Genomic DNA, 24,886 nt, shown 5'->3' on the forward strand with positions numbered 1-24,886 from the left:
TATAATAAGCTTATTTAGACCATTATTTGAATTCCACCTTTGTTTACAGAAGCCAATTTGTATTCTGCCTTACAGCATGCTATTAAAAACACAAAAGGCACATTTCTCTATTACCAGATGTCCTAGTAAGTGGTTTGGTTTTTATTTGGGCACCTTTTAACAAGACCTTCAATGGTTTTCCTGGTGTGGAATACATATCCGGTCTTCCAATCCTTGTTGATCATAATCTATTGGAAAAAAACTGCTCAAGTTCATCAGAGCCTCTTCCAACATCAATGCAAAGTCATCTGACTTTACAGTATCAAGATCAAGATCAAGTTAATCTGAGGTCCATTGATAAACTGGGCAGCTACTGTAGGAACCACGGGCATCTTTGGGGCTATTTAACCTGTACAGAGGCAAATAAGGGGTGTTACAAGGAATGGAGGGGGGCAAACTGTCAATTATCTTTTTTTATATAAACATTAACTGCAGTATAAGTGTGTTTTAATTTAATATCAACCACTAAGAATACAATGAAATGAAAAGCAGCTTTTCTGTAGGTTAGTGGTGTGAAAACCTGAGCATTTATTAATTCCTTGAACTGTTATCTTGTCTTCAGAACTTTCTAGAGACTGTCAATGTGGTTGTAGATGACGCATCCAAAAAAGCTTGGCAAGAAATGAATGATAGCACTGAAAGGAGCACCCAGCTGCTTGAATCTGTGGAGAAATTTGCCAGAAAACTTCAAATTGACAATGGAGACAACATTTCAATAACAAACAACTCCAATGTTCAGTTAGCTGGTATTGTTTCAAATCCATTCAGAAACTATGCTGAAACCTTTAGTTTCACCCAAGGAAATAATTTATCAGGCAGTGTCCTTATCCCACAGACTAGCGTGAGCCAAATGAGGGCTAACACCAGCATTATTACCGTTGCCTATGCAACTTTGAAGGACATTTTGCAGAACACCTCAACTGAATTTGTGAATGGTCTAGTCATGACAACAGTTCTCTCCACCTCAGTACCCACCAATTTTAAAATTTTAATGAACTTTAAGAAGAGCAATCAGACATTAGACGATCTAAAATGTGTTTTCTGGAATTTGAAAACAAATAACTGGGACAATACCGGGTGCCGAGGATTAAACGATGATTCTAACGCGTCGTGTGAATGTGATCATTTGACTTCCTTTTCAATTCTGATGTCCTATAAACCAGTGATTAATCTCATACTGGATTATATTACTTACATTGGCTTGGCTATTTCAATTATCAGCTTGTTGATTTGCATCACGATTGAAGGACTAATATGGAAGTCAGTGACCAAGAACAAAACTTCCTACATGCGCCATGTTTGTTTGATGAACATAGCCGTATCGCTCCTTCTTGCAGATATTTGGTTTATTATTGGTGCAGCCATAACCACTCTGCTGAAATCAGAGGCCACGAATGTCGCTAACACCAACGCCTGTGTGGCTGCAATATTTTTCACTCACTTTTTTTACTTGTCATTATTTTTTTGGATGTTAACTATGGGACTCATACTGTTCTATCGACTCGTCTACGTCTTGCATGATATGAGCAAAAGCCGCATGATGACGATCGCATTCACCATGGGTTATGGCTGCCCTCTTCTTATAGCCATTATTACGATTGCAGTCACACAATCGAGTAAAACATATATGAATGGCAACGCTTGCTGGCTCAACTACAGTGACAGCAAAGCCTTCGTTGCATTCGTCTTGCCAGCACTGACCATTGTCCTTGTCAACTTCATCATCCTTGCGGTTGTCATCGTTAAACTTCTCAGGCCCTCAGTTGGAGACAAGCCAAAGAAGGAAGACAAGAGTACATTAATACACATTGGGAAGAGCATAGCCATCCTGACACCTCTGTTAGGTCTTACCTGGGGTTTTGGTATCGCAACGATTATAGCTCCCGAAGAAATATGGGTCCTTGGTATTTTTTCAGCACTCAACTCTCTTCAGGTAAGCGTGTGCCTGAAAACATGAAATATAAATGTTCAATCCCCAGTATAAAACACATTTACTGAGCTTTACATAACTAGATAACTAGTGCCATACAGAATTTTCCAATGTCATTTCCACTATTTATCAACATTTCACCAAAGTAACAACCTATTTCAACAGAAATATTCAATTTTCAATACATTATTCCTTCATACTACTGGCTCATTGATTACCTATTTATATAGTATTTCAACAGGTTTTATAATGAAAGTGTTATTATCACATACATTGTAGGTGAGTCCAGGTGGCTGAAGAGTTTAGAAAACTAGAGAAATAATCAATGGAGTAACAATTTGAATTCCATTTCCATTCTCACAACTATTTAACAACTTCCTCGCAATCCCTCAATATTTGACAGAATTTTTTTTACTTAAAACTAAACTATAACTCAAAAATTACTTTTGTTTAAGCTACAAAAAAAGTTAAGAGAAACAAAAAGAATAGCTATCGATGTAAAAGTTAAAAAACTGACAATATAAAATTATCAAATGTGACAAAATTCAAGTTCTCTGGCATTTGAACAGAATTTATGAGGAGAATAGAATAATTCAATGACTCTTGTTGTTCCAATTGCAAATTCTTCAGGCTCCCGGGCTCTTTTAGTAGGATGTAGAGAGGGATATTCTAAGACAATTTGCAGTAGGGTTTCATTTTCTTTTATTTATGGTTTTTGAGTTATTTAGTGTTTTATTCAGCAGCTCTCCAGTTTGTAATTTCAACAATCTGGTTGCTAGGGTCCACATTATCCTAGAAACCATGCATTGATTTGAATAAGATACTGGAATATGAATAGGAGAGGCCTAAATAGTAATAAAAAGTACCAATAACAATACATTTGTAGCCTTACAGAGTATTTGTTTTTAGGTGGGGTCAGGTACCCCCATTTGAAAGCTGGAAAGCGACAGAAGAACAAGTAAATAATCAAAAAACGATAAAAAAAATAAAATAATGAAGACCAATTGAAAAATAACTTTGAATTGTCCATTCTATAACATCATATGTGTTAACTTAAAGGCGATCCACCTCTTTAATGAAAATGTTATTAGCATTTCCATTTAAAAGTCTGCAAAGATTCTTTATAAAAAAAACTTAGTTGAGCCAAAATGGTCAAAATACACATTTTTGTTTAAAGAATACTTTATTTAAAAAAAAAAAACGACCAGGGTCTCTAGGTTGAGTTCCAGTCATAGGCAAACTGTTAAATCTCTAAGGCAACATGCGATTAAAGTTAGTCACATATGCCAATTCACTAGCAATCCCATCATTTTATCATCATATTATTTGCATTTTGTAAATAATGGGGGTTAGGCCATATTACAATTCTGAGCAATAGTAACAAATTTTAAGGGATCGAAATGCTGTTGTTTCACTACCTTGGTCAATTGATATCCTTCACTAGCTTCTGATAGGAGGAAGAACAGCATTTTCTATTCAGTTAGACCAATTGGAAAGCAGCTGGATGACAAAAATGTCTGCTTTGTTGGGGGCTGCACATTTCAAGGGTCGAGCAATTTGTTTGAATTCAACCAAACTGCCCAGTGTATGCCCAGTTTTAGATGATGATGATTGTAAAATAGTGAAATCAGAATTAAGCCAAAACAATTAACTCAAAGGAGGGACAACATAAGCTTTAAATGTTTTTAAATTTGTCTTTGTTATATAAATATACAGAAATTAGTAATATGCCGCTTCCTCCAAACGTTGGTGAAATCACTTCTTCAGCCAATTTCCTCCTTCTGTTGTCTGTAAACATGACCCTCTCTCTCTCTGAACAGCAATAAACACTGATGTGATTCCTCTGACTAAGACTAGTTCTCAACCAGATGCTTTTTTTAATTTCAGGGGCTGTTTATTCTGCTGTTTGGGTGTTTGCTCGACAAAAAAGTAAGTTGCAGTCAAAGTATTACAACTTAACATTCAAGAATTCTTTCAGATAATCCTAACTTTTTCTCTTTTAAACAATGCCAGGTCCGTGATTCGCTGCTCAGCAGATTCTCATTGTCAAGGTGGAGTTCACAGCAGACAAAGGTACTGGGCTCTTTTGTAATCACCCACAACCATTCATTTTACCCAGGGCAGTTTTCTTTTCTTCCCACCGGCCAGTATTCTTCTTTATACTCTCAGACCTAGGAAGCCATATTTGTTGTGGTGCTCCTTATCTCAGGCTCTAGAGTATACCAATAAAAAGTACAAAGCACATACAGTACAATATAATGAGTGCACAGATGCTCATAATCACATGACCAAAGTCCCCTAGAGTTCTAATAAGATGTGCAAATTGAGAAATCAGTCACAACCTCAAAATAATTTTGTCCATGTGACTTCTGACTCTAACATTAGACCATATTCCTTGCACTTTGTCCCCTGCCTGATATCTGAATCTGATCATTAAAATATTATTGAATAAAATCACTCCCATTCTGAAAAACCCTTCTCTTGATCCCTCCAGTCTTGACAACCTCCGACCTATCTCTCTGCTACCTTTCATCTCTAAACTACTTGAGCGCCTAGTCTACAACCGACTAACCTCATTCCTCTCTGACAATAACCTGCTGGACCCCCTACAATCTGGTTTTAAGCCACAACACTCCACGGAAACTGCCTTGACTCGACTAACTAATGACCTTTTACCCGCTAAAGCCGACAATCATTTCTCACTACTAATACTGCTTGATCTCTCAGCCACATTTGACACTGTAGATCACCTTCTCCTCCTCCAATCCCTCCATTTGCTTGGCCTTCGTGACACAGCCCTGTCCTGGTTCTCTTCTTACATCACCAATCGTTCCTTCATTGTCTCCTACAATGGAGTAGCATCTTCTCCCCTACCTCTTTCTGTTGGGGTTCCTCAAGGCTCTGTCCTGGGACCATTACTATTCTCCCTCTATACTTCCTCCCCCAGCAAATTAATCAACTCATATGGTTTCCACTACCACCTCTATGCTGACGATACTCAGATCTATCTCTTCTCTCCTGATCTCAACCCAGAACTCCTAACTCGTGTCTCCTCCTGCCTGTCCGCTATCTCTACCTGGATGTCGCAACGCTACCTTAAATTAAACTTCTCTAAAACTGAAATGGTTCTCTTTCCTCCAACTAACACCAGTAGCATCCCCGAAGTATCCATCATAGTTAACAATTCCACTATCACACCCTCTCCCCAGGCCCAGTGCCTTGGGGTTATCCTAGATTCTGCCCTGTCATTCACTCCTCATATCCAGTCACTTATTAAATCATGTCACTTCCACCTAAGGAACATATCCAAAATACGATCATTTATCACCCAAGATGCTGCCAAAATTCTTATTCACTCTCATCATATCGCGTCTAGACTACTGTAACTGTCTTTTAATTGGCCTTCCCCTCCAGAGACTGTCACCTCTCCAGTCCATAATGAACACTGCTGCGAGGCTCATACACCTCAGCAACCACTCCTCCTCTGCCTCGCCATTCTGTCAATCCCTGCACTGGCTTCCGTTACCTTTCAGAATCAAATTCAAATTAATGACACTGACTTTCAAAGCACTTCATAACTCTGCCCCACCCTACATCTCTGAACTCATCTCTATATACTCACCCAACTGCTTACTACGCTCCTCTACTGACCTGCTACTCAACTCTTCTCTCATTACCTCCTCACATACTCGCATTCAAGACTTTGCAAGGGTTGCACCCCTCCTCTGGAACTCTCTTCCACGGTCTGTCCGACTTTCTCCCAACCTTTCTGCTTTCAAGAAATCTCTTAAAACGCACTTCTTTCGAGAAGCCTACCCTCACTCTGCTTAACTACCAAACGCAACACCACATACAGTCCCACATTTCTCACCCACTTAATTCGATCTTGCCCACTCCCACAACTTGGCGCAAATTCACTAAGCGCCGAACGCTAGCGTTAATTCGCTAGCGTTTGGCATTTTTTGTTACTGCGCAAATTCACTAACGAACGCTGGCGTACTTTCGCTAGTGTTACTTTGCACCCTTACGCCAGGCGAATTTTCGCTAGCGACGTAACTACGCAAATTCACTAACTTGCGCAGTGTACTGAACGCTACCTTTTACACTAGACTTCCTTCGCCACCTCAGACCTGGCGAAGCGCAATATTTTTTTCTAAGTCCCAAAAAACGCTGGCGTGTTTTCTACATGATGGGTGATAGGCTGAAAAAGATCGAAAATATTTTTGGGGCTCCCCTCCTTCCCCCCTACATTTCCTGACTCATGGCAACTTACCTATACAGTGGGCACATGTGTAGGGCAAAATACAATTTTTATTTGCTGATTTGAAGGTTTTCTAGGCATTTGTAGTGCTAATACTTGTTCCTCCATTGAAATTTGAATTTGGTGCCGTATGCAAATGAACCATCGCTAGCGAAACTTCGCTTCGCTTGGCGAATTAATGCTTGCGCAACTTCGAAAACTTACGCTACCCCTGTGCGCAACTTCGGATTTTAGTGAATTTGCGGAGCGCTGGCGAAAATACGCATGGCGAAGTGTGGCGAAGTGCGGCGAAGTGTGGCGAAGTTGCGCCTGGCGCAACTTCGAATCTTAGTGAATTTTCCCCCTTGTGTATTACTCCCTTCCCTTTAGAGTGTAAGCTCTTTTGCATAGGGCCTTCCTCACCTTTTTGTACCTGTATTGATTGTGATGTCTGTAACTCCATATATTCTATGTATATAATTCATGTGATTAAGTTGTATAATCACATTTACTTCACAGTGTTACGCAATATGTTGGCTCTATATAAATACATGTTAATAACAATAATAATAATAATAATAATGCCACTAACACATGGCTCCTGTAACCCTTGAAAGAGAGAATTTGGGGAAACACTGGAAACATTTTTTTTTAAAATTGGCTCAATACATTTAACTCCAAAAACCAAAAATCTTTTCAACAACTTATAAGCAGGTAAATCTTTTGCTCACTGAATAAATATATACATATAATAATATAATGATGATCTAGACGCTCAGTATTGTTTAAATGTATTTACTGTAGGAAATTTGTTCCAGTTCTCCTACATTAGGAGAAAAAAATAGACAGGTCAAGCAATCCCCTTTCACTATTTGCAATTTTGGTAACAATTATTTCATAGGATAAAATGTAATTTAAAGGACAAGTAAACCTTTAAAACAAGTAAATGTAAAATTTATGAGAATGCTCTAAGCACTTTTGTCATTTACATTCATTATTTATGTTGTTTTTATTGCAAGATATTAAGGGATACATGTACTGTTAATATGAATGAATTTTGTTACAACAGCGCCACCTGCTGGTCATTTTCCCACCAGTCTGACCAGCAAGTAGTCATGGAAATTGTCAGGAGAAAGAAAGAGGCTGATGTTCTTCTGCTTAGGAATAAAATTAGAAACCTTTCTGAAATATTTCCTAAGCAGAAGAAAATCAGAGCAGCCTCTGTCTCTCTCTTGACAACTTGGTGGTCAGACTGGTGGGAAAATGACCAGCAGGTGGTGCTGTTGTAACAAAATGGAATCAAGAACAAGACCCACCCCCAGAATCAAAATGTTATTGGTTTATCTTGTGTTCCTTGTACAACTTCATATGGGTCAAGGTTGAGGCCACGTGTTGACCTTGTTGTTATACTGCAACGTCCAGTTCATCATATTTATCTACAAATTCAAAATCTTTATTTTTTTTCCCACAGACTTCCCATGTTACTTCATCAGATAATCAGATCCCCAAAGGAATCTTCAACATTTTTGCCAAAAAAGGTAAGCATAAACCCACCACAAGAGAGATATATTCTTCTTACTGCAATAAATGAATGAAAATAAGCGAGTGCTTAGTTCTTCCCCATAGCGGGTCCATATCCGAGAAGCCTTTTCACAGTGGCTGAATCTTACAAGCAACATGGAGATTGTATTTGAATATATATGGAACAGAGCAAGGCAATGTCTACGTTACAAAACCTATTGACAATGAATAATGAAGATGTATTAGGCTTTTTAATTGATTTAAAGTGATGTTTTATTCCAATGGAAAGCCTTCTAGTGGTAGTCCCCCGAACCACATTATCATGCTATTTTCATGATCCTGGAATTTGCACCCCAAAAGTGATTATGTTTCTTTATGTGTTCTATTTTAAATACTGCTTTCCTTGCTTAGGGCATATGTCCCTTTAGAAGATTGTCAGATGATTCAGTAAGGGGGTTATTTATCTCAATATTTTCTGCTACAAACTCCGATCAAATCCGCTGGGGTTTTTAACGCTTATTTATTATTACATTTTCCCGAAATTTTGCTTTGTGGGGAAAAAAAATCAGATTTTCACGATTTTTTCTGATTTTTCATCTGATTTTCACCCGAAAACTCCAAATACTTCGGCATATTGCACAAAACCCAGCGCACATCAAACAATCATTGGGACTTCTCCCGTTGACTTATATGCAACCATTACAGGTCTGAGATGGCGGATTTTAAGATTTGGACTTTTCCATCCTCAGGGTTTAATAAATTCCGAAAAGATTTTTTTCTGAAGTCCGATGTTATAAAAAAAAATCACCAATTTTTCGTGAATTTTGCATTTTGAGTGTTAATCCTCTTTCTTTCACTCCTAATGGCTACTTAGGCTATAATATGCCCAGCCCATGCACAAATTGATCCATGTGTTTCTTTCCCCATATAGGTGCCTACAATATTTCTTCTGCCCAGAGGAGTTCTTCAAGTGAAACGCCATCAAATTCCTACTCCTTACTCACCTGAAAATGAGACAGTGCCATTTTCCTTGTATACGCCCAAATACATTTTTGGGACACTTTTAAGATATTCTGTATGCACTTTATTGTTTATTGTCATTGACTTTGTGTGTTACTGTCATGTCCAGCTGTCGGGTTCAATACCTTTTTCACTGTAAAATATTGCAGACCGAGTTACCGCTTTCCAATTCTCTGCAAAGATAGACATCTAGCTTGTTCTGGGGTTTATTGGGGCTTCATATGACAGTAGAAGCATGGGAGGGGGTATCTGTCACCCTGTTATTTTAAATATGCTTAAGAATTTCTGAAAGAGACAACTGAAGGCTGCTATTGTCTATGTTTTATGGAGAATTGGTGAAAACACCTTGACCCCTCTCCCCATGTTTAGTCTAAACTTTGCAGAATAACATGTTCATTAATGATTATTGTGTAAAGAAAAACTATAATGTAAGTGTTAATGTTCCTTACCAGTTTGGATTATTTTATTCCTCTTCCTTCTGGGAAGGAACATACTATTAAAGTGTATTATGCTGAGAATTATAGATATAGAGTAGATTCTTCTATTTCCCGCATGGGCATCAAGTTCAAGTCTAATGGATGTCCTTCTCAAGGTGGAGCAATTGAAGCATATTTATTTTTTTAAATGTTCCTTTTAGCTTATGACGGAGCCACCTGGATACAAAAGGGGATATTCCTAAATCAGTTTGGGCTGGTGCAATTGACAATGTATATATTTTTGCCAGTTCTAATCCACTAGTTGTTAAAACAGAAGATCTGTGTTACATTAGCCTGGTTTATATGTATCACCTGAACACCTGTTGATATGTTTTTTTGTATGTTAAACAAAGTTATAAATTATTTAAAGAGCTACTATGAACTTGTTGGACTTCTAAACTGCCAGCTTGTTCCTTGGTTCTGAATCTTGGTTTGTTACCGTGTTGGGTTCACTTAACAGCTATAAGCATTGCATATATGCATACTCTTTAGGGTACACGTAAAGGTGTTTAATCATTCCTCCTGTAATTTATTTATTACTTATGTTTGTAAAGAAAATTAAAACCAGTATCCACTCACTATCTTATCTCTGTCTGTTTCCTTTTCTGTAACTATAGATACTATCTGCTAAACTGTTGGGGTTCTGTTTGTAATTCATTTAGAGGCATAAGGCTATCTTTACTGGTGGAGGGACCAAAAAAGATGGGGCCTAATTATATATTTAAGACTGGTCCTACAACTGCTACTGATTTACAGCTCTTTGCTGTTGGACAGGGCAGGAGCTGTAACTAGGGTTGCCAACTGTCCATACTTGAGCCTTGACAGCTTGGTTTTTAGAAGGTTCTTCCAAAATAGGAAATCCAGACAAGACATTGAAGTGAATGACATGGCGATAAGCCAATCGCTGATCGCCATGTCGTCAGTCTGCCCCTGATGTCACCCGCCCTACCCCCTGACATCACCAGCCCCCCCGATATCACTTGCCTGCCCCCCTATGTCAGTGGCCTGCCCCCTGTCCGTTTTTGACAAAAAAGGTGTCAACTATAGCTGTACCTCAACAGCATCTATAAATCCATATAAAGGGCCATAAGTGGAGCAACACTGATATAAATGGTAACTGTAACTATTTATGCCTTCCTACTTATAGTAACCCTGAGGTTAAAGGAGAAGGAAACCCTAAAAAATGAATAGGACTAAAAATGCCATATTTTATATAGTGAACTTATTGCACAAGGCTAAAGTTTGAGCTTGTCAATAGCAGCAATGATCCAGGACTTCAAACTTGTCACAGGGGGTCACCATCTTGGAAAGTGTCTGTGACACTCACATGCTCAGTGGGCTCTGATTGGCTGTTGAGAAGCTAAGCTTAGGGCTCGTCACTAATTATCCAGCAGAAAATGAGCTTCCCTGGCTGTAATATAAGCTGATGCTACAGATTTGCTGATTATTCAATTCTGATGCTAATTGCACTGGTTTCTGTGCTGCCATGTAGTAATTATCTGTATTAATTACTAATCAGCCTTATATTGTGACATTTCTATTCTATGAGTACTGTATATTGTGAGTGGGTCCCTAAGCTCAGTAAGTGACAGCAGCACAGAGCATGTGCAGTGAATCAGCAGAAAAGAAGATGGGGAGCTACTGGGGCATCTTTGGAGACACAGATCTTTACTGCTAAAGGGCTGTGGTTGCCTTGGGCTGGTACAGAAGCACAAAACATCATGTACAACATTTCTAGCTTACTTCTTCTGTCCTTGTCCTTTAAAAGATGTTTACTCGGGCAGTTCCCCTTTAATTTAGACACCTAGGTGAAAATCATTTTCCTGAAATATATATATATGTAGTTTGATCTAGTGCAAGGTTTGCCCAGTAGGTGGCAGTATAATTTGTATAAAAGGGAGAGCAAACATGTGCTCAGGGCTCTCTTCCTGGATCTCACATTGTGGGGATGTGGGTACAGGATTGGGTATGAGCCAATGGCAGGGCCTAGTTAGGGATAGGTTTATTTAATGATGTGATTTTGTGTTATTGTTGCTCTAGAAGCAAAAATTATTGGCAGAACAGCTAGCGAGCAGCTTTTTGGCTCCCTTTTACTAAAAAAGATACTGCCACCTACTGGTAAACATTGAACCAGATCAAATTACAGAAAACATTTAGGGAAAAGGTTCACCCTTCACATTCACACAGGAGATAAATTAATTTCAAATCTTGTGGCACATACATTTTCTCCACCAGTATTTTGTCCATTATTTATTTAATTATTCAACTATAAGCCCTCGCAACTAGGGATGGACGAATTTGACCCATTTAGTTTCGGCAAAAATTTGCCGCTGGGGAAATGTCGCCAACGCCCTTTATGGGCGTCCAAAATTTGGTGACACACAGTGAAATTCTTTTGACGCGCGTCTTTTTTTGACACACAACGCCATACAGTCTATGTGCGTCATTTTCAAGGCAGAAAAAATTCGCCTATCCCTACTAGCAACGGTGTGGAGGCAGGGTGTAGTATAACTGTAACTTGGTGCAGGGTACAATAATTGGGCACCAGTGGTAACTTAACCAGAGAATATATTTATTGAACAGGAGCATCCACAATGGAGTGTACATATAGAGCAAGCAGGATCATACAACAACAGTGAATAGGTATATACTCACAGCACCAATGGTCAGTATCAGTCCCCACAGGGAAGAGAACATATACAGTAGCGAGGAGGTACCCCAGCTTACAGCCTTTTCCCTAAGTGGAATCTATACATCCCTAGATCTGTACACTTAGTCCCTACTTCTGGGCAATTAGTACCGGAATCCTAATCCCACTCACAATTCTAGGAGGAGCCTCAAGCTGCTCAGATAAATAGCCTGTCTGTCTGTCACTCCTATCGTGACCTCCAGTTATGCGTCTATAACACTAGGGGACTGCCTAATTTACCAGTCCCCCACACATGCATACTGCATGTTTCACAAAGGCCGTACACACACTTATATAGTCGCTGTTATTGTCACACTCATTCTGCCGTCAGCATAACCAGACTCCACTTATGTCAGCTTCAATGCACCAGTCATGGTTATTTGCTGTACTTTAAAGGAGAAGGAAAGTCATTTGTACTTGGGGGTGCCAAAGGTTAACCTTTAAATTAAAGTTTAGTATGATGTAGAGAATGATATTCTGAGACAATTTGAGATAGAGGGATAGATAGATGATAGATAATAGAGGGATATATACAGTAGATATATAGATAGATTTTTACATGTTCCTTATGATTCTTTATATTATAAACCTTTTTGACACCCATTTGGGACACCCAATACTATTGCTGGATGTTTAAGCCTGATGTGAAACATGTATGTTTTACCAAGTAATGACAATTACTTTAATTGAAAGTAAATACATTATATTTGTAGTTGGAGGGCTGCACGAGAGTCTTTAACATTATAGGCACCAAAAATATCTTCTGATCTTCCTGTGATATCATTTCACTTCAATTTCCTGCAATAAAAAAGGCAGCTGTTAAGCAGCATGCAGTATTTACAACTTGTAGGCAATGGCCATTAGTAACATTTGTTCTCTGTTCAATTATAAAATAAATAAGTCACAAACAATGTTCCCTCTAATTCCTTCTTGGCTATGTGCGCAACGAAATTCTTTTGTGCGCACATTTTAAACTTATATACGCAGTTTTTAAAAACCGTGTGTGTTACATGTCCTGCAAAGGCTGATACATTTATCCCATCCTCGTCGCCAATTTGTTATGTTTTGGTAGCCGAGGATTAATAGAGTATAACAGTGCTTTATTAGCAGGTTCATGCTGCCATAACACAACAGTAAGTAACTCTAACACTACAAGCTGTATATAAAGTATCCACAGTATGCACAGTGACATCTACAGGCCATTTGTCTAAAAACCCAGTGTACTCATGTTAGAGTTGATACAAATTATTGTATTTTCACACAAATTTCTTTGTGCCCACCCGAACCAGCTCTGCTTTAATAGATATGAATATTCAGCAGAGAGGGAAGGAATTTCCTATAGCATATTTATTAGACTCAAAGCAAAGGTCAGATAGTAGATGGTTGCAGTAGTTCAGTGGGAGAAGATGAGGTCAAGAATGTGAGTTTTAGAAGCTGTTTGAAATAAGAAAGGGTGGATACTGATGGAAAAGAGGCAGGTTCTGGCAATGGTTTGATATAACCATTCCTTTGTGCACATGCACAAATTTTTAGCATTGAGCCCAGACTACTGGGGATTGTTGCACAGGAAATTTTAAAAACTATTATATCTCACCAGAGCTTCCGAATCAATGTGGGTAAGGTTGGGCAGCATGCCGCCCCCTAAAATTCTGCCTCCCTAGCTTGGGCCTTTGTGGCCTTTCCACAAATCCATTACTGGGAAGAGTAAAAGATTATCCTAGGTTTCATGCAGAGTATTATTATTATTTGCTTAATTTTGTACTTCCAAGATAGTTAGCACTAGGGTAGTTTTGTTTTTATTGTCATCCATTTGGGTGTTGAGTGGGTTTCTGTCTGTATCTGTTATGATGTCAGTCTAGAGTCAAGTTTCCACATTCCCTTCCACTGTGTTGCTCAGGGTTCTGAAGCCCTCCTCCCCGGTGCCTTGGGAAGTTAGAATGTGTCAGGGATAGATAGGGGGCGCTGAGGTGGCAGAGGTGAGAAGGCGGACTGAGGGGACCTTTTTACCCATAAAGTGGATCACGTACCAGAGGCCTCCCCTTTAGACTAGAAGAAAAGAACTTTCATTTGAAGCAACGTAGGGGGTTCTTCACAGTCAGGACAGTGAGGTTGGGGAATGCACTGCCGAGTGATGTTGTGATGCTGATTCAGTTAATGACTATAAGAGGGACTTGGATGATTTCTTGGACAGACATAATATCAAAGGCTATTGTGATACTAAACTCTATAGTTAGTATAGGTATGGGTATATAGTATTTAATTAAAAGTAGGGAGGGGTGTGTGTATGGATGCTGGGTTTTCATTTGGAGGGGTTGAACTTGATGGACTTTGTCTTTTTTCAACCCAATTTAATTATGTAACTATGTAACTATGTAAAATAGGCCCTGGCATTTCAGGTACACAGAGGCCCAAGCAGCCCATACAAAGAATATATGTGTGGAGCAGGAATGGCGGAGCTCACCCACACAGTGTCTCACGTAATCCTTTGCTGCTATCACGGGATCTCGGTCACTAGATCCGATGTTTAGACTGCACAAACATTTCTCTTTCCCACTCTCAGCGCTGACAGACTTCTCACCAGGAGACCGTGTGTATAAATCAGAAGCGGCTTTATTGAAGCAATACACAGTGGTGATACAGTGGTGGGTGAACAGCAAACTGACGCGTTTCGTGACCCTAAACAACCAGGCACTTCCTCAAAGTTCCCCCCACATAGAGGCCCAAACAGCCCCCACCAGCCCACTAAATACTGTTTTTCATGGGACCTTATAGCAGCCCCTCTGGCATTTGCCAGAACCCACAGATTGCCAGTCCGGGTCTGTGGGAAGGCAAGCCCTTCAGGCAAGAGCTGTTTGTGCACAGAGAACACAAAGAGAAAAGGACAGGATCTGGGTGATGAGGTGTAGAGTCAGGACAGTTCAGGTGTAGGGACAGGACAAGGCAGAACAGGACAAGACATTGTGCATGTAGAGACAGGATTAGGCAGAGCAGGACAGGATGGTGTGGAAACAGTGCTAGACAGAGCAGGACAGGACAGTATGGGCGTAGAGACAGGACTAGACAGAGCAGGACAGGACAGTGGGGGCATAGAGACAGGACTAGGCAGAGCAGGACAGGACAGTGCGGGTGTAGAGACAGGACTAGACAGAGCAGGACAGGACAGTGCGGGTGTAGAGACAGGACTAGACAGAGCAGGACAGGACAGTGCGGGTGTAGAGACAGGACTAGGCAGAGCAGGACAAGATGGTGTGTGGGCATAGAGACTGAAACAGGAGCAGGAAGAGGATAGATACCAGATGAGGCAAGGTAAGACAAGGCAAGGTACAGTCAGGGGCACGAGCAGTGACAGAGGTAGGGACCGTACAACAGCTCTCAGTAAGGCCAATACTCAGGCACTGTGGTGAGGAGGGCTGGCCTTAAATAGGCAGGGTCAGCCTGATTGGCTGACCCCAACCCAGCAATTGAACTGCTGCTGGGAATAGGCTGAAATTAGCAGTGAGTAAGCCTGCTAGCTGCTCACCTGGCCCAATGGCTAAATTGTAGAGCCAGAAATCCAAAGGTTCCTGACTTGAATCCCAGCAGAGCCTTACAGAAAGCATCAGTGTTTCTTCCACATTTGACAGCACTTGTTTCAACATTGCCTTTGGGTGGGGCACAGCTGGGGAAGTGGGTGTCTGCTCATGGTGACTGCAGGGGTGGTGAGTGTGGCTGAAACACATTAGTATGTGAGCTTGTGAGCTGAGAGACAGTCTTCTATGGTAAAAAAATAATTTGTATTGTGACACCTTGTCAGCAGTGTCGGACTGGGTCGGCGGGACCCGGTGGGCCCCGGCCTTCATGGGCCCCCGCCGGCCCAGCCCCCCTCCCCCCCTAATGTTCTGGCCCCCCTCCGCCAATGTCTGGGCCCCCAAATAAAAATTAATTGGTGCGCCGGTATTGCATGCGCGTCTGTGTTTGCGCATGCGCACCGGCGTTTGCGCAGACACCGGCGTGTGCCGAGACGTTCGCGCATGCGCGCTGGAGTGCAGCCAGACGTTCGTGCATGCGCGCGGGGGGGGCGGATTATAGTTACCCGGTGGGCCCCCGCATGTCCAGTCCGACCCTGCTTGTCAGTGCCTGTGGAGTTATTAGCAGAGCAAGTATGCAGGGCAACAGTGAGGACATTCCTCCAAGCAGGCCCGGACTGGCAATTTGTGGGTTCTGGCAAATGCCAGAGGAGCTGCTGTGAGGTGCCATAGAAAGTTACACCTTAGTGGGCTGGTGAGGGCTGTTTTGGGTCTGTTTGTGAGCTGTTTGGGCCTCTGTGTACCTGAAATGACAGGGCCTATATTGATTTTCAGTCCAGACCTGCCTCCAAGGCATTTGGGGTAGATGGGAGACAGATGGGAGACAGATGGGAGACAGATGGGAGTGCTTTTAGGACCATGAACAAAAAGGGGACTTTATTGAGTATTGGAGAGATTTTGATTTAGATATGGGAATAACAGGGCATGGCAATCTGAGCATAGGGGCCCCATCATTTCCAATAGTATTTCCCAGATAGACATTTCTGCCTCTACAGATGCTGCATTTTACTTCAAAAACACTTGTTCAGAAAATATTTTTTTTCCTTCCTAATTTCTAAGGCAACACGTTGACTTATGTACCTAAATAAAACTGACATTTTTGGTATTACAATGAGCATTTGTCTCTGTATCACTATCTCTGGGGATACTCTTATGACTTCCTGTTTCTTGCGCTCACACACAAACCAAGGGCACGCATACATGCTAGGTAACTTCCGCCAATGAATGAACAGGGGGCGTGTCTTTTATTCCCACAGTTCTTCCTGTCACAGACAGAGCCTGCATTATTTCCTGTGAGGGAGCGCACAGGATGTCACAATGTTGTGCCTCAAGATGTACATAATGAAGTCTCATTGATGAACAGAGACATTTATAGACATGTACATACCAATTTAACATTAAACCGTATCTAGCCACACCCACCCACAGAACCAATACAGAACCTCTGAATCAAACCTTTCATATATTATAATGCAATAATGTTACCTTCTGTTTGGAGAGGCGGCAGTTGCTCCACAGGCCTCTCAGGGCTTCTCTTGCCTGGAAAAAAAGTCACATGATAATCAATTTTATTTATTCTATTTCCACTGAACAGAAAGTGCCCAGAAAACTACAAATGCCATGTAATTCATTACAAGATCAGAATCTAAAAAAAACCATGAACAAAAACATTGTACATTGCGCTAAAAAATACAAAAACCATGAAAAAAATCCAGTTTTTCAGACAATTACTAATAATCAAAAAACCTCTAAAAGTCTGAATGGCTAAATAAAGGTCCAATAGGATCAGCGCCACTCCCGTTGGACTTCGACTGCTTTTACTTGGTGAATTTTTGTATTTTTCAAGGTTTTCGTGGTTTTTACACTTAATAAATCTCAAATATTTTTTGAGTTTTAGAAAAATTCAGTTGAAGAAGCCACTCGGATGAGTGGTGAAACATTTTCAAGAAAAATTCTAAATGTCCAGTTGCCTTTAACTTAAAGGGCACCAATCATAACTAAAATCATTTCCTAAGTAAATACACTATGTGAAAGTTCAAGAAATCTGTTTTTTAAAACAGTTAGAATTGTTTGTATAATGTAAATGATCAGCTCACTATTCCTTCTGCAAGATCTCCCCTATCTCCACTGCAGTTCTAGCTGAGGCAGCCATATTGGATTTCACTGGCTCCTTCTACCTATATCTTCCCAGCCAACTGCAGCTCTGAAATCTCGCACATGCTCAGTTCAAATTCCTTGTTGCTTATCAACCCTTCTAAGCTATTTTCAAATCAGCCAAACCTGTGTGTTAGCTGCTGTTCAGTAGTGCTGCCCCCTGCTGGAAGTTACTGTGTGCCCTTCATTTGCATAATAACATCACCAGCAGGGGACAAGATAGGGAAATCTCCTGATACTTCTAGTGGAGGAGTTTACTAAAACAAGGCATTCTGGTAGAATACTCAAAGCAGTGTTACAATCTGAGCATGCTCCTGAAATTTGCATATTATAGTCTCTGTTATAGTCTCAGTATGGCCTCCCTTCCTAGGGCAGGGGCTTATTTATATTAATAAATATGGACATAAACTGTTTTCTTAGCCGTACCTTTGCCTTATAAATGCAAGAAGCCAGAAAGGGTGTGTGGCCTAGCTATACATAGTCACAATATGGCATCCCTTGATGAGGTCAGACAAGCAAGCGGCACTCTATAGCAGGACATCATGAGAGCATCATAATTAATTACATAATCTCTAAGGCATCTCTAAGGAGGAAATGTATATTAATGCATATTAATATTTGTATAAAATACTATAAAATACGGTGTACTCACCCTTTTATTTGGCAGGACATTAAACAGCAAAATGAATACTCCCTAGAGTGAAAATGGAAGAGACGTTGTTAATTGTTTTGCCAACGTTGATTCTAATAACACTGTAATAGGAATAGATCATGGTAAATGCTAATTACCCAGGATTGATTTATGTTTTAATTATATATGAAATCAGAATTATTACTGATAAAGTTGCGTTTAATATATGAAGAAACATGCATGAATGCACAGCGTTAGGTTTCCTTGTCTGTATCTGCAAACTTTTCCTATTTCTTATCTCAGATGAGGCTTTCTCCATAGGAAGAACCAGCAAGATATATGACTACAGGTATGGAATCCATTATCCAGAAAGTTCAGAATTAAAGAAGGGTTGTTTCCCATAGACTCCATTTTAACCAAATAATCAGCATTTTTAAAAATGATTTCCTTTTTCTCAGCAATACTAAAACAGTAGCTTGAACTTGATCCCAACTAAGATATAATTAATCCTTACTGGAAGCAAAACCAGACTATTGGGTTTATTTAATGTTTACATGATTTTCTAGTAGACTTAAGGTATGAAGATCCAAATTACAGAAAGATCCATTATCTGGAAAACCCCATTTCCCGAGCATTCTGGATAACAGCTCCCTTACCTGTACTACACAGGAATTTTGTATTAGTGTCTAATTAGATAGCCTCCTCAACCTTAAAATGAGAAGAGGAAGATCAACAGCAAAATCAAGTTAAAGGCACAGTGGAAACTGACAAACCTCAGATGTTATATTGAACATTAGGAAAAATGTACCCCAACTGTGAAATATATAAAGGCACAAGGCTGCAAGCGTATACATACATGTCATGGAAATCTTACTATCTGTTGCAGGCTGCAGGCTTATACAGTTATACAGGGAACTCTGAGTATCACTCATGTATTAAAAGGCATAATGTACCCCCATACTGTAAATGATAAGGATATTAGAAGTCACTGAGGGGTTCTGTGACCATATAAAGGCACAAGGCTGCAGGCTGAGTTATACAGGGAACTCTGAGTATCACTCATGTATTATAAGGGATAATGTACCCCCTACTGTAAATGATAAGGATATTAGAGGTCACTGAGGGGTTGTTCTGTGACCATATAAAGGCACCAGGCTGCAGGCTGAGTTATACAGGGAACTCTGAGTATCACTCATGTATTATAAGGGATAATGTACCCCCTACTGTAAATGATAAGGATATTAGAAGTCACTGAGGGGTTGTTCTGTGACCATATAAAGGCACAAGGCTGCAGGCTGAGTTATACAGGGAACTCTGAGTATCACTTCATGTATTATAAGGGATAATGTACCCCCTACTGTAAATGATAAGGATATTAGAAGTCACTGAGGGGTTGTTCTGTGACCATATAAAGGCACAAGGCTGCAGGCTGAGTTATACAGGGAACTCTGAGTATCACTCATGTATTATAAGGGATAATGTACCCCCTACTGTAAATGATAAGGATATTAGAAGTCACTGAGGGGTTGTTCTGTGACCATATAAAGGCACAAGGCTGCAGGCTGAGTTATACAGGGAACTCTGAGTATCACTCATGTGTTATAAGGGATAATGTATCCCCTACTGTAAATGATAAGGATATTAGAATTCACTGAGCTGAGTTATACAGAAAACTCTGAGTATCACTCGTGAATTATAAAGGATAATGTACCCCCTACTGTAAATTATATTGATGTTTTTTCATGGCAAAACCTAGTGACCAGTTTTCGCTCTTTGGACAACACAATGTTCAGGGCTCGTAATTATGGGACCTTGTGGAATTGGTCCTAAACTATATTCCTGGAAAGTATGGTTCTATCAAAATAATAAGAAGCAGAACAGATACTTACCTGAAATGCATGGAAAGCAAAATACACCCACTGTAGGGTTACATTGCCGTTGTCAAGAAACATTCCAAGGCTGATACCCCAAGTAACGGAAGAAACTGGAGTCAGAACAGCAGTGATATTAATGATCTGAATGATGATTTTCCTGCTGGAAATTGTTCTCTTCATTCCTTTGGGAGACCTTACTAATTTATATATAACCACCAGCAAAATGATGAGATTTAAAAATGAAATGGTCAGCACTGGTAGCAGAAAACTAAGAACAACTCTGGTTCTGCTGGTTTCAAACCAAGTAAAATTTCCACTTGCAAATGCCTCTCTCGGCACCACTGATGTAACTAGAATAACACTAATGAGAAGGGGGCAACCATATCCAACAGAGAATGCAGCAATCAGCACTGCTTTCCTACTCATCTTATGCAAAATGAAAATCACCCGATAGAACAGGAAAAGTCCGATCACAAGAATCCAAAAGGAGAAGCACATAAAGAAGAAGAAGATCAATACATTTGAAGCTAAATCTAAGAAATACAAAATTGGTTTAATGAAGTCTGAATTGGCACGGTTAATGAGAAACCAAATATCAGCCAATAGAAGAGACACCGCTATATTTACCAGGCACACATGGCGCATGTACACAGTGTCCTTTTTAACTACTGATTTCCAAATGATGGTTTCAATAATTAAAGTGGCAAGCAAGCATGCAAAGGAAACCCCCAGCCCTATGTACGTAATAATTCCAGTGTCTATACTTCCAGGAGGTGCTTGCAAAGCCACTGCCCCCTGCAAAGTCACTGCCCCCGGCAGAGACACTGACCCCTCTGGAAATGGACCCCCCATAAATGCTGAACTTATAAAACTGCCCAAATTAAATATCTCCCCACTGATATTTGTATCAAACAGCATAAAGCATCCCTTTTTGCTGGTGGTTTCATTTAATGGGCTATTTTGTAAGTTAACTGTGGAACCGTGGAACCGTCCTGGAGAGACCAACTGAAGTGTCTGCATAACATATTCCTTGAAATGATGAACGGACTCATTCCCATCCTTCAAAGGGTTACGTTTATCCACAGTGATGTTTACAGGGTCAAAAAAAAAAAAAAGAGAGCAATAAGTGAAGGCAAAGCTATGTATTGAGGAATCACAATTACACTTTACAATACAATAAATTATACTGCTAGAACACATAACAGGGCAGATTTATCAAGGGTCGAATTTTGGATTCATGTGAGTTTTTTAAAACTCCCATAAACTCCCATAAATTCGACCAATCGAAATGTATTAATAAAATCTAACTTGGATGCATTTAAATGAACTAGAAACACTAATCAAATTTTACTGGAATTAGAAAAACTCGATTCGAGTTTTTTCTCTGAAAAAAACTTGAATGTCAGGAAGGCTGCAAACATCACCAAATTGATCCCAGGACCTCTCCACTTGACTTAAGTAGCAATTCGGCAGGTCTTAGGCGGCGAATAGTCAATTGTCAAGTATGATAAATCTCGAAAATCAAATTAAAATTCTAATTCTAATCAAATTTGGATAACTCCCTAGTCGAATTTGACCATAAAAATTTTCACAAATTCGAATTTTCAAATTGATCAATCTGCCCCATATATTGTAGCTGTTTTGGTGGATCCCAATAAAACAACAATCACAACACAACAACCTGAAGATGCTCACAAATTTTTTTTTATTCATCGCAGTTCATCAGAGAACTCTCAGCTCTGTATTCACTTGTAAAGGATTTTTAGGGGCATTTATTACTCTATTTCCACCCTCTCCACCAAACCACTAGCTGAATTATTGGCATAACTCCCAAGGTCTCCCAAGGGAGTGGGGTCTGCTGATCCCAGGCCCTCCAAATTTTTTTCTCGCAGAAGGACCCTGTTCCTAAGCCCCTCTGCAATCTGCTGTATGGTAGTAACCCCAGTGACTTGAATACAACCAAGCTATTAAAACCATCTGGATAGACCTAAAAAACTACAAAGCTGCATATTTTATGTAAAAAGTGGTATAAAATAAATGCGTTATTAGTAAAGCTATGTATTTTGTTGTATGCAATACACAAAGTTTATTGTGATTTTTCTTAAGGAAAAAACACTATTATTTTACACCACCCACAACCTAGTGTACCATTGCTGTGCCAATAGGACAAGTATGGCCATTGACGAAATTGTGGCATTTAAGTAGTGAAAAAAGTAGTGTAAAAAGTGGGGATGTACTGAATCCACTATTTTGGATTCGGCTGAACCCCCAACTCCTTCACAAAGGATTTGGCCGAATACCGAAATAAATCCTAATTTACATTTGCACATTAGGAGAGGGAAGGATAAAACATTTTTTACTTCCTTGTTTTGTGACATAAAGTCACGCGATTTCCCTCCCCGGTTCCCAAACCAAGTCCTGGATTCGGTGCATCCCTACTAAAAACTGCCATTGTTTATTACATGATAACACTCTTTATTCCTCATACTGTGCATCTATACAAATGTAAAAATATGATAACAATATGTAATTTAAACTGATATGTACAATGTTAAAATGTCAATATTTGGTGTATTGTACTACATGCCTCATAGTGACTGATTATACTTTATTTCTGGTTCTGCCATTCGCCCTGCTTTAGTGTAGGAATGTCAGGGAACCCTACTGCTCCTAACCTATTGGACTATTTAGTGTATTTTCTATACTTTTGTATGGGGCTAAAAAGAGATCTGATAATGCAAAATAGAACTCAAATCCTTTAATTTTTTGGATATTGAGCCAGTCAGCCAACAATGATTCCTTTTCAAGCTTGAGCTCAAAAAAGAACCAAAGTCAGTCTGAAACGTTGCTAAGACCCCAGGTCAGAGCCCATATTTCAATAAGGTTTTTAATAGAAGATTTCCCTTGTGGGTGCTTTCTGTTAGTAGTATATTGGAGTGGCAGATGGATGTGACCATCGTGTGACTTGCACCTAATTAAAGATTTGAGTTGGGAGCCTGCTGACAAAAGAATTCTTGTGAACTTACCTGCATGTCATCACTCATTACAGGCAAATTAACAGCTGGGCTAATTTGCCATTTTCCATTAATGCAAACATAGGACATAATTATATACAATAGCAGTGGGTTTGGCCTTCTCATTGGACCCCATTTTATAACACATGACCCGTTGAGGGATTCTGGAAGTCTTTCCTCTTGGACCGCTCCACACATTTGTGTTGAATCATTTCCTGTTATATAAAATGCAAAAAGATTTTCAAATCAGTCTTTAAACTTGTTTCCAAAAAAGTTGGAACACTGTATAAAATGTAAATAAATAGAGAATGGGATGATTTGCAAATCAAACCCTGTATTTGATTGCAAATAGTACAAAGAATATAGCAATTGTTGAAGCTGAGAAATGTTGTTGTTTTCTGAAAAATATCTTTTTAAAAAAGTTGGTTGTTTCCCACTGTGTAGTACCAGCTATTCTTTTAACAATACCATTTGGGAGCTGAGGAGACCAATTTCTGTAGTTTGGAAAGTGGAATGCTGTCCCGATTCTTGCCTAATATGGGATTTCACCTTCTCAACAGTTCAGGGTCTCCTTTTGTTATATTTTTACCTCTATATTGCACAAAATGTTAGAGGATCTAAAGTCAAAAAAGTAAAATGACTTTAACAGGTCCACTGCCTAAAAATAAACCTATCTTCAGTTTGCTTTAACTAAAAAATCTGTATAGTTTTCATAAAAACAGTGATCTTCTGTGCTCCAGCTCCCCATCTCTCTATGCATTAATTCCTCAACACAACCGGGGTTGTGGGTTAATTTATCTGTTCCTTCCTAAAGCTAACCTCCTTGACAACTCCACACTCTGCTTCAACTGATACACTACAAAACTCGGAGGAGGGGAGACTTTTTGAAGTAAAGCAACCACCAGCTGGGCGGCTGGGATGAGGAATTCATGCAGGCTAAAGTCCGGGTGCGTGAAGAGTGTCATGAGCGCCTGTTGACGCGTCCATCCTCGACGAAGCCAAGATGGTGGCGCCATAGCTACCACTTGGGTAGCGGTGGCGCTGCGACACTGGCGTCAGGAAGCCGGCGCAATGACGTCACGGAATCCGGCGCCAAATTCAAAATAAAAAGACGATCAGGACGCCGGTTCAATGCTTGATCGTAGGAATTGTTTTTTGAGTTCCTGGGTGCTTGATAATTCATGCTGTACTGTTTATTGGACTTTTGACCCTGCCTGAACCTTGTCTTCACTTCTAATCTGCCTGCCAATTAGACTTTTGCCTGGATTTTGACCACGATTTTGCCTGACCCATATTTGTACCACAAACTTGGACTTTGACCCCTGGGCTTCCCCCCTGGTCCAGACTACTCCCACTGGGAGCTGATAGGCCCCCTCTAATTACGATCAGGCCATGGACCCCACTGAGGAAGCTACGCCTGATGTCGGACGCACTCTCCGGGGTTTGGCGTCCCGCATGGAAGAGTATGAAGCTCAGCAGATCTGTATTAGGCAAGTACTGGATACTCTTCTTTACCGTATTGCCCTCACCATCAAGGTGGATACATGGCTCAGGGAACATCAATCTGACAGGGAGAGCAGCAAGAGACTCCGAGCAAGAGAAACTTTGTAGGCGTTTGGCAGGCCTGTGTCTGTACTGTGTAGGCCACACTCATTTTGCCAACTCCTGCCCTGTGAAGCCAAAGGGTTCTCTTCTTCAAGGTAAATCTGGGATGACACATGTGGGTGGCATT

The 24,886-nt window shown here is 40.1% G+C and overlaps 2 protein-coding genes across 4 annotated transcripts in view; one reads left to right on the top strand and one right to left on the bottom strand.

The window, feature by feature from the left end:
• The window catches only part of adgrf1.S (adhesion G protein-coupled receptor F1 S homeolog), a 93,152-nt gene extending 83,347 nt beyond the window's left edge, over positions 1-9,805 (top strand). For all 3 annotated transcript variants that reach the window (XM_041565087.1, XM_018265995.2, XM_041565086.1), the window contains 5 exons: positions 602-1,972; positions 3,857-3,898; positions 3,983-4,042; positions 7,681-7,747; positions 8,662-9,805. In XM_041565087.1, the coding sequence (XP_041421021.1) occupies positions 602-1,972; positions 3,857-3,898; positions 3,983-4,042; positions 7,681-7,747; positions 8,662-8,738 (1,617 nt within the window). In that variant the 3' untranslated portion in view covers positions 8,739-9,805. The remainder of the gene's footprint in view (positions 1-601; positions 1,973-3,856; positions 3,899-3,982; positions 4,043-7,680; positions 7,748-8,661) is intronic.
• Positions 9,806-12,400: 2,595 nt separating this feature from the next.
• LOC108717500 (adhesion G protein-coupled receptor F5) lies at positions 12,401-24,170 on the bottom strand. Its single transcript, XM_041564145.1, has 5 exons — positions 23,974-24,170; positions 20,156-21,278; positions 18,288-18,329; positions 16,967-17,020; positions 12,401-12,713 (listed from the first exon to the last, which is right to left on the bottom strand). Exons 1-5 carry the CDS (start codon positions 24,168-24,170, stop codon positions 12,696-12,698), a joined length of 1,434 nt encoding a protein of 477 aa, XP_041420079.1. The 3' UTR covers positions 12,401-12,695.
• Between the last annotated feature and the right edge of the window lie 716 nt (positions 24,171-24,886).

Source organism: Xenopus laevis, chromosome 5S (assembly GCF_017654675.1).
Source record: "Xenopus laevis strain J_2021 chromosome 5S, Xenopus_laevis_v10.1, whole genome shotgun sequence".
NCBI lineage: Eukaryota > Metazoa > Chordata > Amphibia > Anura > Pipidae > Xenopus > Xenopus laevis.

Bases quoted from the DNA above. Each gene is read 5' to 3' on its own strand.
- LOC108717500 (XM_041564145.1), bottom strand. From the start codon at position 24,170: ATGGCGCCACCATCTTGGCTTCGTCGAGGATGGACGCGTCAACAGGCG. The intron at 21,279-23,973 runs GTTAGCTTTAGG...CTCAATACATAG, and splicing joins AGTGTGGAGTTGTCAAGGAG to CTTTGCCTTCACTTATTGCT. The intron at 18,330-20,155 runs GTAAGTATCTGT...TTTTCACTCTAG, and splicing joins TTGCTTTCCATGCATTTCAG to GGAGTATTCATTTTGCTGTT.